Genomic DNA, 11,912 nt, shown 5'->3' with positions numbered 1-11,912 from the left:
GCACCTCTCAAGCGCTAGTGCCATCGTTGGCCTCACCAAATTCTCGTGACTCTCTTCGTCTTGTTTTTTTTCGCGCCTTTTCAAAATCCCCTTCCGACTTTCGTCTGGTTTAGCATCTCGTCGCATACGCGTCGAGCTCAACGACGTCCATAACCGCCGAAGCCCTCTCCCCACCTTCTCTTTACTCTCCGCATCCCAGCGAGTACCCCATTTCTCGCTTCTCCGACTCGCTTTCTTTTTCTTTTTTTTCTTGGCAGAGCCCGTCCGAGCGAACCGGAGCCGCTCTATTTGAGGGAAGGGGGTGGTGAGGGAGTCTCTCTCTATCTCTCTGTGTATGTGTGCGCGTGTGTTGTTTTAGCTTTCATACGAGCCTTTTTCGAGCTTCTCTCTGCCTTTTTTTTGCGAATCTCCGCGATCTTCTACTGCCTGCCTCTATCCCGCTTCTCTGCACACCCTCTGCAGCCGCAGAGCGGAGGGATCAGGCGGTGCGTTCTGTTTTTCGCTTGCTTCTTCCATTATCTCGTGCTGCCCTGAACGTTCACGACCTCAGCCATAGCTGTATAGATGCCCGCATATTCCGTGTCAGGCCAACTTGCGCGCGCAAGCGCCACACCTCACCCGCCTGTCCACCCGACGGTGCTGACACCGGTGTATCATCAGTCGTCCCATCCCCGACCTCCACCACGGGGACTTAGAGACCTCTTTGGTGAAGAGCCCGCATATGAGAAGCAGCCGGAGGACCGTGCCGGCTGGCTACTCGGGACGTTTTTTCATACGTGGCTTGGCGACCTCATGCAGCGCGCGGCGCGAGAGGAGCTGACCATGGATGGGCTGCCGCGCCCGATGCGCGAGTACCGCGCCTACAACGCTGGCGTCGCGCTGTCGGCGGAGCTGCAGCGCCAGCGAGCGCGCCGCCATGCGTGGGACGGCTACGTCGGCGCGCGCGTCGGCGTGCGCTGGGACGACGCCAGCGACGGCGTGCTGCGCTGGGTGGGCGCGGTGCAGCAGTACGGCACGCCGGGGCGGCTGTACGCGGGCGTGGAGTGGCGCGTGGCCCCGTCGCAGCGCCGTGGCTGCTGCGTTCGGCGCTGCATGGGGTGGCTGCTGTGCCGCGGATGCAGCGCCCCTGTCCCGGAGCAGGGTCCCGGCGCGCATCACCGCGGCGAGGTGGATGGCGAGCACCTGTTCGACCCCGTGGACGAGAACACGGTGCTGACGTGCGAGCGAGTCGATGATGTTGTGTTTCGCCCCCTCGACCGCTACCCGGCAGGCGCAGTACCGCCGCCAGGTTTCTCCACGGAAGATGCGAAAATGTGCGAAGCCCCCCAAGTGGAATCAGTATTGTATGCTGTGTTCTACTGCTTCCGCAAGCCGCTTCTGTGGCTGCTGCCGTTGCGCTTCGTCGTCGAACTGAGTGCACTGCTGACACCGATGGCGCGGAAGTGGTACGTGGGGTATCTGGCGCCCCCAGTGGCTCCTCAGGCCACGACGAAGGTGCCGCCGCCGCCGATTTTCCACGCATTCTGCAGCGTTGCGGTTGTCTTCTGTGTCTCGCTTGTGAACAGCGTAACAACAGCCAAGTATGAGCAGCTGTGCAGACGATACGCATTCGCCGCTCGCTCCGCGCTTTCTTCTTGCATCGCTGCCAAGTGCCTTCTCATCTCCGAGAAGTCTGTACAGCGACCCGAGCTGAACGCGGGGCGCATTGTCAACCTCGTCGCATCCGATGTGGAGGTTCTCGTGAGTGCCTTTCAGGGACTGTGGATGATTGTCACCATTCCTGTGTTGCTCGTCGCCACTGTCTGTCTCCTCTACCGAACCATGGGTTTCAGCGCGCTTGTCGGCGTGGGCCTGATGATGCTGATAGCTCCGCTGCAAATTCTCGCTACGATCATGTCATCCAGGTGCTCGTACGCGCTCGCATTGGCAACTGACGAACGACTCCGCACTACGAACGAGTTCCTCTCCGGCATCCGCGCCATCAAGTTCATGGGATTCGAGCGCCACTTCCAGCGATTAATAACCGAGAAACGAGATGCCGAGCTGGCGGCACTCCGTCGTTTTCAAATTGCCACCACGGGTACGATGTTTGCAACGAGCCTCACTCCGATCTTGACGCTGGCGTCCACCTTTATTACATACGCCCTCACCGGTCACGCGATGTCTCCCCATGTCGTGTACCCGGTTATCTCCCTCCTGCAGCTCATCCACACACCGCAGCAGACAATGTTCTCGTTTCTCGTCGTCTATGCGCAGTTCTTTGTGTCCATGAAGCGTCTCACCTCCTTCCTTGCCGCTGACGACGCGCAGGCACGCGACATCCTTGAGGCGGCGCTGGCGTCGAAGGAGGGCGACGACGCGGCCGCCGTGCTGCGCAACGCGACGGTGAGCTCCTACAAGGCTGTGCCGCTGCCCCCGGCCAGCAGCCGCGAGGGCGGCGGTGGGGACACGCACTACGAGCTGCGCGCCAAGACGCTGCTGGCGGATGTGGACCTGCGCGTGCCGCGCGGGCGGCTGACGGTGGTGCTGGGACCGACGGGCAGCGGCAAGTCCACGCTGCTGGACGCACTGATCGGCGCGCTGGCGGTGACGCGCGGCCGCGTGGCGTGCTCGCGCAGCGTGGCCTACGTGCCGCAGCAGCCGTGGACCATGAACGCAACGCTGCGCGACAACGTCATCTTCTTCGGCGCGCCGGACGCGGCGGCCTTCGAGCGCGCGGTGCGCAGCAGCCAGCTGGCCTCGGACCTGGCGCTGCTGGCGGACGGCGCGGAGACGGAGATCGGCGAGAACGGCATCAACCTGAGCGGCGGGCAGAAGGCGCGCGTGAGTCTAGCGCGCGCCGTGTACGCGGACCGCGACGTGTACTTGCTGGACGACCCGCTGTCGGCACTGGACGCGCAGGTGGGCGAGCGCGTGATGCGCGAGTGCGTGTGCGGCGCGCTGGCCGGCAAGACGCGCGTGCTGGCCACTCACCAGGTCAGCGCCGCCGCCTACGCGGACCTGGTTGTGCTGCTGGAGGAGGGCCGCGTCGCCTTTCAGGGCAACTACGCCGCTTACTGCGAGTACGCCCGGCAGCAAGGCTGTACAGAAGAGATGGCAGAGACAGTGGATAACTGCTTCGCTAGCGAGACGGTGGACAAGCGTGCCGCGGCCTCTCGAATATGTGCCGTGCTCTCGCAAGCGATGTCCATGAAGAGCTGCGACACCGCTGACAGATCAGCCGCGGCCAGCAAGCAACGGTGTGACGTTGAGGGGGCTGGTAATCTTGAGCAGCAACAGGAAGAACCCAGGCTTCTCGACGATGCGGCGGAACTGGCAGAGGCTGTCGAGGTGTTTGCGGAACCGACTGACAACAGAGAGGAGAAGGCTAGCGGGGCCGTTACGTGGAGTATGTATCGCCGGTACATCCATGCTGCCGGTGGCATGCACGTCTTCTGCGGTGCCACGGCCGTGTTTTTGCTCACGGAAGTGGCACAGCAGCTGCCAACTATTTGGCTCTCTCTCTGGTCCTCTGGCGCCCTCGAGGGTGTGTCCAACAACGGCTGCATCGTTGTCTTCACCATATTTGCCCTGAGCACCGTCTTTGTAATCCCCGTCCGGGTTATCTTCGTGTTCAATGGGCTGCGAGATGCTGCACGTGGGCTTCACTCAGGTCTTCTCAGCTCCCTCGTTGTGGCCACGCTCAACTTCTACGAAACGACCCCACTCGGGCGTCTCACCAATCGTCTGTCACGAGACATGAGGGAAATCGATGCTGCACTGCCCACCTACGTCATCTCTGCAGCCGTGCATGGTAGCTTCATCCTTGGCTACCTGCTCATGCTCACCGTTTCGCAGCCGTTTACCGTTTTCCTGCTGGTGCCGTGCATTTTGGTGTACGGCCACATCTTTGTCTTCTTCTGCGCTGCCAACCGCGAGATGCAGCGCCTGCTCAACATCTCCAACTCGCCCGTCTTCTCGATCCTGAACGAGGTACTCACAGGACGCTGGCTCATCTCCACCTACGGCCGCGAGAACGCTGTCGTGGCACGTGCACTGCAAGGTCTCGATAGCGTCTTTGCCTGTGCCTACATGAAGGCTGTCGGTACGGTGTGGGTCACGGTGCGCGTGGAGCTGCTCGGAAACGCATCCGTCTGTGTGCTAGCGCTACTCGGTGTCCTCTCAACACACATCCCGTCGGTGCCCATCAATGCCGCCATTTTGGCCTTGTGTTTCATCAACGCCACTTCCCTCAGCCAAAAGCTTTCCAGCCTGATTGGTGTCGGTGCAACGGTGGAGGCGTCCATGAACTGCGTGGAGCGCGTGCTGTACTACACGGATAACGCGCCAGCTGAAGAGCTCTGCGACGAAAATGAGAACGTACACCCGCCCAAAAATGTCTTCACACCTGCCGTGGTAGACGCGATAGAGCTATCTCCCGACGATGCCTCCGCTGCTACAGCGCCTGCGGGGTCGCTTGTGCTGGAGCACGTGGACATGCGGTACCGGCCGGGGCTGCCGCTGGTGCTGCGCGACGTGTGCTTCGCGGTGGCGCCGGGGCAGAAGGTGGGCGTTGTGGGGCGCACCGGTAGCGGGAAGTCGACGCTGCTGCTGGCCTTCCTGCGGCTGGTGGAGGTGTGCGGCGGCCGCATGCTCGTGTGCGGGCGCGACGCGCGCGACTACGGCGTGCGCGAGCTGCGCCGGCTCTTCTCGACGATCCCGCAGGACCCGCTGCTGTTCGAGGGCACGGTGCGCAGCAACGTGGACCCCTTTGGCTGCTGCGGCGACGCGGCGGTGTGGCGCGCGCTGCGGCAGGTGGGGATGGAGGAGCGCGTGCGCGGCGAGGCGGGCGGGCTGGACGGGCGCGTGCAGGAGGGCGGCGCAAACTACAGCGTGGGCCAGCGCCAGCTGCTGTGCCTGGCGCGCGCGCTGCTCAAGCGCGGCAGCGCCTTCCTGCTCATGGACGAGGCAACCGCAAACGTCGACCCCGCGCTCGACCGCCAGATCCAGCGCACGGTGCAGCACACCTTTCGCGACTACACCGTCGTCACCATCGCGCACCGCCTGCACACCGTCGCCGCCTGCGACGTCATCCTCGTCATGGACCAGGGCCGCGTTCTCGAGTTCGGCTCGCCGCGCGATCTTCTTTCGCGCGGGGACTCTGTGTTTAGCGTTCTCGTCTGCTCGCTGAGTAAAGGTTCTCGAAAGGCGTTTTACAGGGCCCTGAAGGAAGGCGTCGCTGGGTGAGACGGAGCAATGTCAGCTGCTGTGCGCGGCGACGCCGGGATGGACCATGTGGGACACAGCCGTGAGACTTGACAAGTGCTTTTCCCTTTTCGTGCTTATCTCGTTGCACCGTACTATCTGCACGACGATCTCCAAACGGTGCACCCTTACCAGACGTGCCCGATGCGCTCTTTGCTGGGCTGTGGCGCGGCTCTGTCCTCATTGCGGCGTAGGATTTCGACGCATACGCCGGCTTGGGTGGGTACGCCCTCTGTCTCGGTGTGTCTCTCATCCTCCTCTTCCTTTCTCGGTAATGCCGTATGCCTGCTGTGATGAGAGCGCGAACTTCTCTCCCTCTCGCTTTCCTCTCCTGCTGCTTTTTTGGTTGAGTACGTTGCTCCATCGGTTTTTGTGTCTGCTGTTCCCATGGACCGTCATCCTGACAACAGTGGGGGAGTGGACACCCTTTTCAGTGCGTGGTATCTCAGGGTCCAGCGCACCCCCTCTACCCCTCTGCCAAGTGCCGAGCCACCTCTGGTGGTGGCAGGGCCAGGTGCCTAGGACGCAGGAAAGCCAGGTCGACTCGCCGCTACTGATGCCAGCGGCCAGGCAGTGAATGGGGCTGCGTCGGGTCGACCTGCGACAGTGGACGCACTCGTGCCATCCATGCGATGGGCAGGGTGTGTCGACGCGGCTCGAGCGTATCCCCACCCCCGGCCCTCACCGACTACTGGTGAGTGGGCCTGGGCCACCGGGAGGGGGATGCGGCAGGTGACGACGGCCGTGGTATGAGCGGCTGCGAGGCGTGGGGTGGGTAGGGCTTCGCGCGAAGGACGCGGTCTCAGATGGGCGAGCTCGCTTATTGCGGTGGCGTTTGGCTACCGCTGCACTGCACCACGCCGATGGTTCGGCGGCAGGCTGGGGGTAGCGTGGCGCTGAGCTGATGAGGTGTGGCGGAGAAGGATCGCGCTGATGATTACAAGAGAACCGCATCCACGGCTTTGAATCACCAGCCTCCAGGCATCAGCGCGCCCTCGACGCGAGCGCTGTGGCAGAGGTGGTGGCGAATTTCCCTCTTGTTTTGCTGTTTCGCGCATTGCTTTGGAGAGCACGCACACCCACACGGAAAGCGTACGCAAGCGCTTCGGGTGGTGCCCTCCTCCCCCCCTCCCCCCGCCTTCCGCACCTCGCCGACTCTCCTCCCTTAGCATCCCCCCTCTCTCTTTACCCCTCTCGCGCTCAGTGCGGACTCGTATCACTGCTAACTCTGCTGTCGCTTAGCTGCTTCTTTTCCGAACTCTCCACACGCCTCACAGTACGCCCATCCATCTCACTGCGATTCGGTACTTCGGTTCTCGCTGCCAGCCGCGCACGTCACCTGCTCTCTGTCTTTTGCCATAGTGGCGCTCGCTTCTCCTGCAGCATCTTGCACAGACGCGCGCACGCGGCATCATCACCGGGCGTCGCAGACTCTGGCTCAGTTTGTCAGCGGGTGCGTGAGTGACGGCAAGTATTCGTTCTTCTTCCTCCCTGCTTTATTGTGCTTATTGTGAAAGAGTCGTGGCGCGCGGTGCGACTCGCTTGCGATCTCTAGCAGCCGTGCTGGCACTTGTTCTGTTCGCCACCTTCCTTCTCGGCACGATTCGCGCAGACTTTTGGCGATTCACCGGCGCAAAAAGAAGCCGTCATACAGGCGTCGCACGCTATCTCATCTCGCGCGTCCCGTACAGGCTACTGCTTGTGCGCCTGCCAAAGACCACGAGCCGCATTAAGCCATATGCAGTTCATTCCGTAGCGCCGACTGAGAAATGCATGCACTTTACGGGGCGGAGCCCGCATATGAGAAGCAGCCGGAGGACCGTGCCGGCTGGCTACTCGGGGCGTTTTTTCATACGTGGCTTGGCGACCTCATGCAGCGCGCGGCGCGAGAGGAGCTGACCATGGATGGGCTGCCGCGCCCGATGCGCGAGTACCGCGCCTACAACGCTGGCGTCGCGCTGTCGGCGGAGCTGCAGCGCCAGCGAGCGCGCCGCCATGCGTGGGACGGCTACGTCGGCGCGCGCGTCGGCGTGCGCTGGGACGACGCCAGCGACGGCGTGCTGCGCTGGGTGGGCGCGGTGCAGCAGTACGGCACGCCGGGGCGGCTGTACGCGGGCGTGGAGTGGCGCGTGGCCCCGTCGCGGCGCCGTGGCTGCTGCGTTCGGCGCTGCATGGGGTGGCTGCTGTGCCGCGGATGCAGCGCCCCTGTCCCGGAGCAGGGTCCCGGCGCGTATCACCGCGGCGAGGTGGATGGCGAGCACCTGTTCGACCCCGTGGAAGACGACACGGTGCTGACGTGCGAGCGAGTCGAGGACGTAATTTTTTGGCGAGATGAACCGGGAGGAGAAACTCATGAAGCAACGACTACTGAGGAAGACTTCGTTGACGACGCGGGTATCAGCAGTCAGAGGCAATCAGAGGAGAGTTGCGCAGAGGTTGCCGCTCCACCGACGTGCATGTCTGTGACAGTGGCCCTTTTCAGCGTTCTCCGTTGGCAGCTGCTTCTTTTGGGGCCCTTGCGCCTAACAGTAGATGTCACTGCGCTGCTGACTCCCATGGCGCTCAGCTGGTACATCCGCCTTCTACAGGGAAGCACAGACACAACATCTTCTGAGAGTGCAAGCAGCGGCACCAGCAGCGCGGCTGCTTCGTCTTGGCAGTCATCCAGCGTCTTGGATAGCGGGAGCATGAGGGATGCTTCGTGGCAGCCCGTGGCAAGCGTCGTTCTCCTCTTTGCCATCTCGCTCGTACGCAGTCTCGCCCTCCAGAAGTACGCGCAACTTGCCTACCGCAGCGCGTACGCCGTGCGGTCGGGCTTGTCATCCTGCATCACTGCCAAGTGTCTGCGGATTGCGTCGCGAGAGCTGCGGCGACCTGAGCTTAACCCCGGGCGCATTTTGAATCTCATCACGACGGATGTTGCGAGCATGGAGGGCACAATGTATGTCCTCTGGATGGCAGTGACGGTGCCCCTTCAAGTTTGTGCTACCGTGTGCATGCTCTACCGAAGCATTGGCTGGGCAGCGGGCATCAGCATCCTCATGCTGCTACTCTTCTTGCCAATACAGATCCTTCTGACGAAGATGACCTACACCTGTACCGTAGGTCTGGCGAAGTCCTCTGATGCGCGACTCCGCACCACGAACGAGTTCCTCTCCGGCATCCGCGCCATCAAGTTCATGAGTCTCGAGGACACCTTTGAGGAGGAGATCAACGCGCGCAGAGCGGCCGAGCTCCGTGCTGTGCGTCGATTCCAGCTCATTTCCACCGCCAACTCGCTCATCTCCCAGTGTGTGCCAAGCTGCACGACAGCAGCGGTAATGGTTGCCTACTACTGCAAGGGTTATCCCATGTCTCCCGAAATTATCTACCCCGCTCTCTCCCTGCTCAGCCTCATGGACACCCCGTTTGAGCTCGTCAGGACCCTTGTCGGGGAGTTCTCGCAGTTCTTTGTGTCCATGAAGCGTCTCACCTCCTTCCTTGCCGCTGACGACGCGCAGGCACGCGACATCCTTGAGGCGGCGCTGGCGTCGAAGGAGGGCGACGACGCGGCCGCCGTGCTGCGCAACGCGACGGTGAGCTCCTACAAGGCTGTGCCGCTGCCCCCGGCCAGCAGCCGCGAGGGCGGCGGTGGGGACACGCACTACGAGCTGCGCGCCAAGACGCTGCTGGCGGATGTGGACCTGCGCGTGCCGCGCGGGCGGCTGACGGTGGTGCTGGGACCGACGGGCAGCGGCAAGTCCACGCTGCTGGACGCACTGATCGGCGCGCTGGCGGTGACGCGCGGCCGCGTGGCGTGCTCGCGCAGCGTGGCCTACGTGCCGCAGCAGCCGTGGATCATGAACGCAACGCTGCGCGACAACGTCATCTTCTTCGGCGCGCCGGACGCGGCGGCCTTCGAGCGCGCGGTGCGCAGCAGCCAGCTGGCCTCGGACCTGGCGCTGCTGGCGGACGGCGCGGAGACGGAGATCGGCGAGAACGGCATCAACCTGAGCGGCGGGCAGAAGGCGCGCGTGAGTCTAGCGCGCGCCGTGTACGCGGACCGCGACGTGTACTTGCTGGACGACCCGCTGTCGGCACTGGACGCGCAGGTGGGCGAGCGCGTGATGCGCGAGTGCGTGTGCGGCGCGCTGGCCGGCAAGACGCGCGTGCTGGCCACTCACCAGGTCAGCGCCGCCGCCTACGCGGACCTGGTTGTGCTGCTGGAGGAGGGCCGCGTCGCCTTTCAGGGCAACTACGCCGCTTACTGCGAGTACGCCCGGCTGCACTACGAGCGCAGCCTGAGCGGCATGGGCAAGGCGTCTGCCTACGCCGCGCAAACGGTCAGCGAGCTGGCATCCGCCGTTGATCTGTCGAAGCTGGAGGACATCCTTGATGACAACGTTGAGGTGCAGCGGCCGTTGACGGAATCGACGCTGGAGTCGAGTGGTGGTGTGCTGTTCGCAGCGGAGCAACTGGCGCACAGAGTGCTGGGTGACACGGTGACGAAGGATTTGGCCGACGTGACTGTGGTGGAGAGTGGCGAGGAGAAGGCGGTCGGCGCCGTTCCGTGGGAGGTTTATCGCCGCTACATCGAGGCCTGCGGCGGCTGGCTGACCCTCTGCAGCATTATGATATTTTTCCTCCTTACGGAGGGAGTGTCTCGCTCTGGGGACGTGTGGCTCTCTCTCTGGTCTGGAGGAAAGCTGGAAAGGCTCTCCACTCACCTGCGTCTTAGCCTTTACGTGACAGCGGTCCTTGCAGCCATCCTCGTCCCCCCTTCTCGTGACTTGTGGTGCTTCACAATAATGCGGCGTGCGTCTTACCATATTCACGCAGGGCTGCTACGCTCCTTAGCCCGCGCGAGACTCTCCTTCTTCGATGTCACACCACGCGGCCGCCTCATCAACCGCATGTCACGCGACATGGGACTCATAGATTGGGACTTGAGCGTCAGTGTCGACATCCTTCTCTTTTTCTTTTTCTACCTTGTGGCGTACTTTGCAATCATGACGACATCGCAGCCCTTCGTCCTTGTCGTGCTGGTGCCGTGCATTTTGGTGTACGGCCACATCTTTCGCTTCTTCTGCGCTGCCAACCGCGAGATGCAGCGCCTGCTCAACATCTCCAACTCGCCCGTCTTCTCGATCCTGAACGAGGTACTCACAGGACGCTGGACCATCTGCACCTACGGCCGCGAGCAGGACATGATGCGCGAGGTACTGCGGCGGCTGGACAGCGTCTTTGCATGCTCCTACATGCAGTGCATGGGCAGCCGGTGGCTTTCGGTGCGCGTGGAGCTACTGGGCAACGTGGCTGTGTCGGGGCTAGCGCTGCTCGGCGTGCTGGCGACGAAGCTGCCGTGGATGCACATGAACCTGGGCCTGCTCGCGCTCAGCATAACCAAGGCGTCCTCCATCACTATGGTGCTGTCGAGCTTCATCAGCATTGGGGCATCAGTGGAGGCGTCCATGAACTGCGTGGAGCGCGTACTGTACTACACGGACAACGCGCCGGCGGAGGACATAGGTGGCGGCGAGAGCGCAATGGAGGCGTGCGGCAGCACCGCGCTCTCCGTGGTCGCCGGCGACGATGCCTCCGCTGCTACAGCGCCTGCGGGGTCGCTTGTGCTGGAGCACGTGGACATGCGGTACCGGCCGGGGCTGCCACTGGTGCTGCGCGACGTGTGCTTCGCGGTGGCGCCGGGGCAGAAGGTGGGCGTTGTGGGGCGCACCGGTAGCGGGAAGTCGACGCTGCTGCTGGCCTTCCTGCGGCTGGTGGAGGTGTGCGGCGGCCGCATGCTCGTGTGCGGGCGCGACGCGCGCGACTACGGCGTGCGCGAGCTGCGCCGGCTCTTCTCGACGATCCCGCAGGACCCGCTGCTGTTCGAGGGCACGGTGCGCAGCAACGTGGACCCCTTTGGCTGCTGCGGCGACGCGGCGGTGTGGCGCGCGCTGCGGCAGGTGGGGATGGAGGAGCGCGTGCGCGGCGAGGCGGGCGGGCTGGACGGGCGCGTGCAGGAGGGCGGCGCAAACTACAGCGTGGGCCAGCGCCAGCTGCTGTGCCTGGCGCGCGCGCTGCTCAAGCGCGGCAGCGCCTTCCTGCTCATGGACGAGGCAACCGCAAACGTCGACCCCGCGCTCGACCGCCAGATCCAGCGCACGGTGCAGCACACCTTTCGCGACTACACCGTCGTCACCATCGCGCACCGCCTGCACACCGTCGCCGCCTGCGACGTCATCCTCGTCATGGACCAGGGCCGCGTTCTCGAGTTCGGCTCGCCGCGCGAGCTGGTGGAGCGCCAGGGATCCGCTTTCGGCGCGCTGGTGAGGTCACTGAGCAGAGGTGCGCAGCAAGCATTTCGTGTAGCGGTGGAGAGTGTGCCTGATAAATTTCCAGTGTAGCGCTGATTGACGATGGACATGTGGTGTGCGGACGAAGGTTGGTGTGATAGTGCTGTGACCACCTGCTGTGCAAATGACATGCTGGTGGTGACGGCGGCTTGCAGGAAAAGTTTTTATGGATTCGATTGCACATCTCTTTACCACCATCTGGGGAGGGCTGCGCTTTTTCGTTTTTTTTTTGTGTAGCTCCGCTTGCTTTACTCTCGTTCAGCAGGGACCGTATGTGGTGGCAGCGTTGCTTACACTGGTACCTCGATGCAAGTGACATCACGATGGATTTCGGTT

At 63.2% G+C, this 11,912-nt stretch overlaps 2 protein-coding genes across 2 annotated transcripts; both read left to right on the top strand.

The window, feature by feature from the left end:
* Window positions 1-564: 564 nt before the first annotated feature.
* Window positions 565-5,226, top strand: putative ABCC6 (ATP-binding cassette protein subfamily C, member 6; the record flags this gene model as incomplete). Its single annotated transcript, XM_001467387.1, has 1 exon — window positions 565-5,226. One exon carries the CDS (start codon window positions 565-567, stop codon window positions 5,224-5,226), a length of 4,662 nt encoding a protein of 1,553 aa, XP_001467424.1.
* A 1,787-nt stretch (window positions 5,227-7,013) lies between these two features.
* On the top strand, window positions 7,014-11,627 carry ABCC5 (putative ATP-binding cassette protein subfamily C, member 5; the record flags this gene model as incomplete). The annotated part of the gene is made up of 1 exon (XM_001467386.1): window positions 7,014-11,627. The coding sequence occupies one exon, from the start codon at window positions 7,014-7,016 to the stop codon at window positions 11,625-11,627; it is 4,614 nt and encodes a 1,537-aa protein (XP_001467423.1).
* Window positions 11,628-11,912: the final 285 nt, after the last annotated feature.

Source organism: Leishmania infantum, chromosome 31 (genome assembly GCF_000002875.2).
Source record: "Leishmania infantum JPCM5 genome chromosome 31".
NCBI classification, from domain to species: domain Eukaryota; phylum Euglenozoa; class Kinetoplastea; order Trypanosomatida; family Trypanosomatidae; genus Leishmania; species Leishmania infantum.
This window is presented reverse-complemented; position numbering and strand designations above follow the sequence as displayed.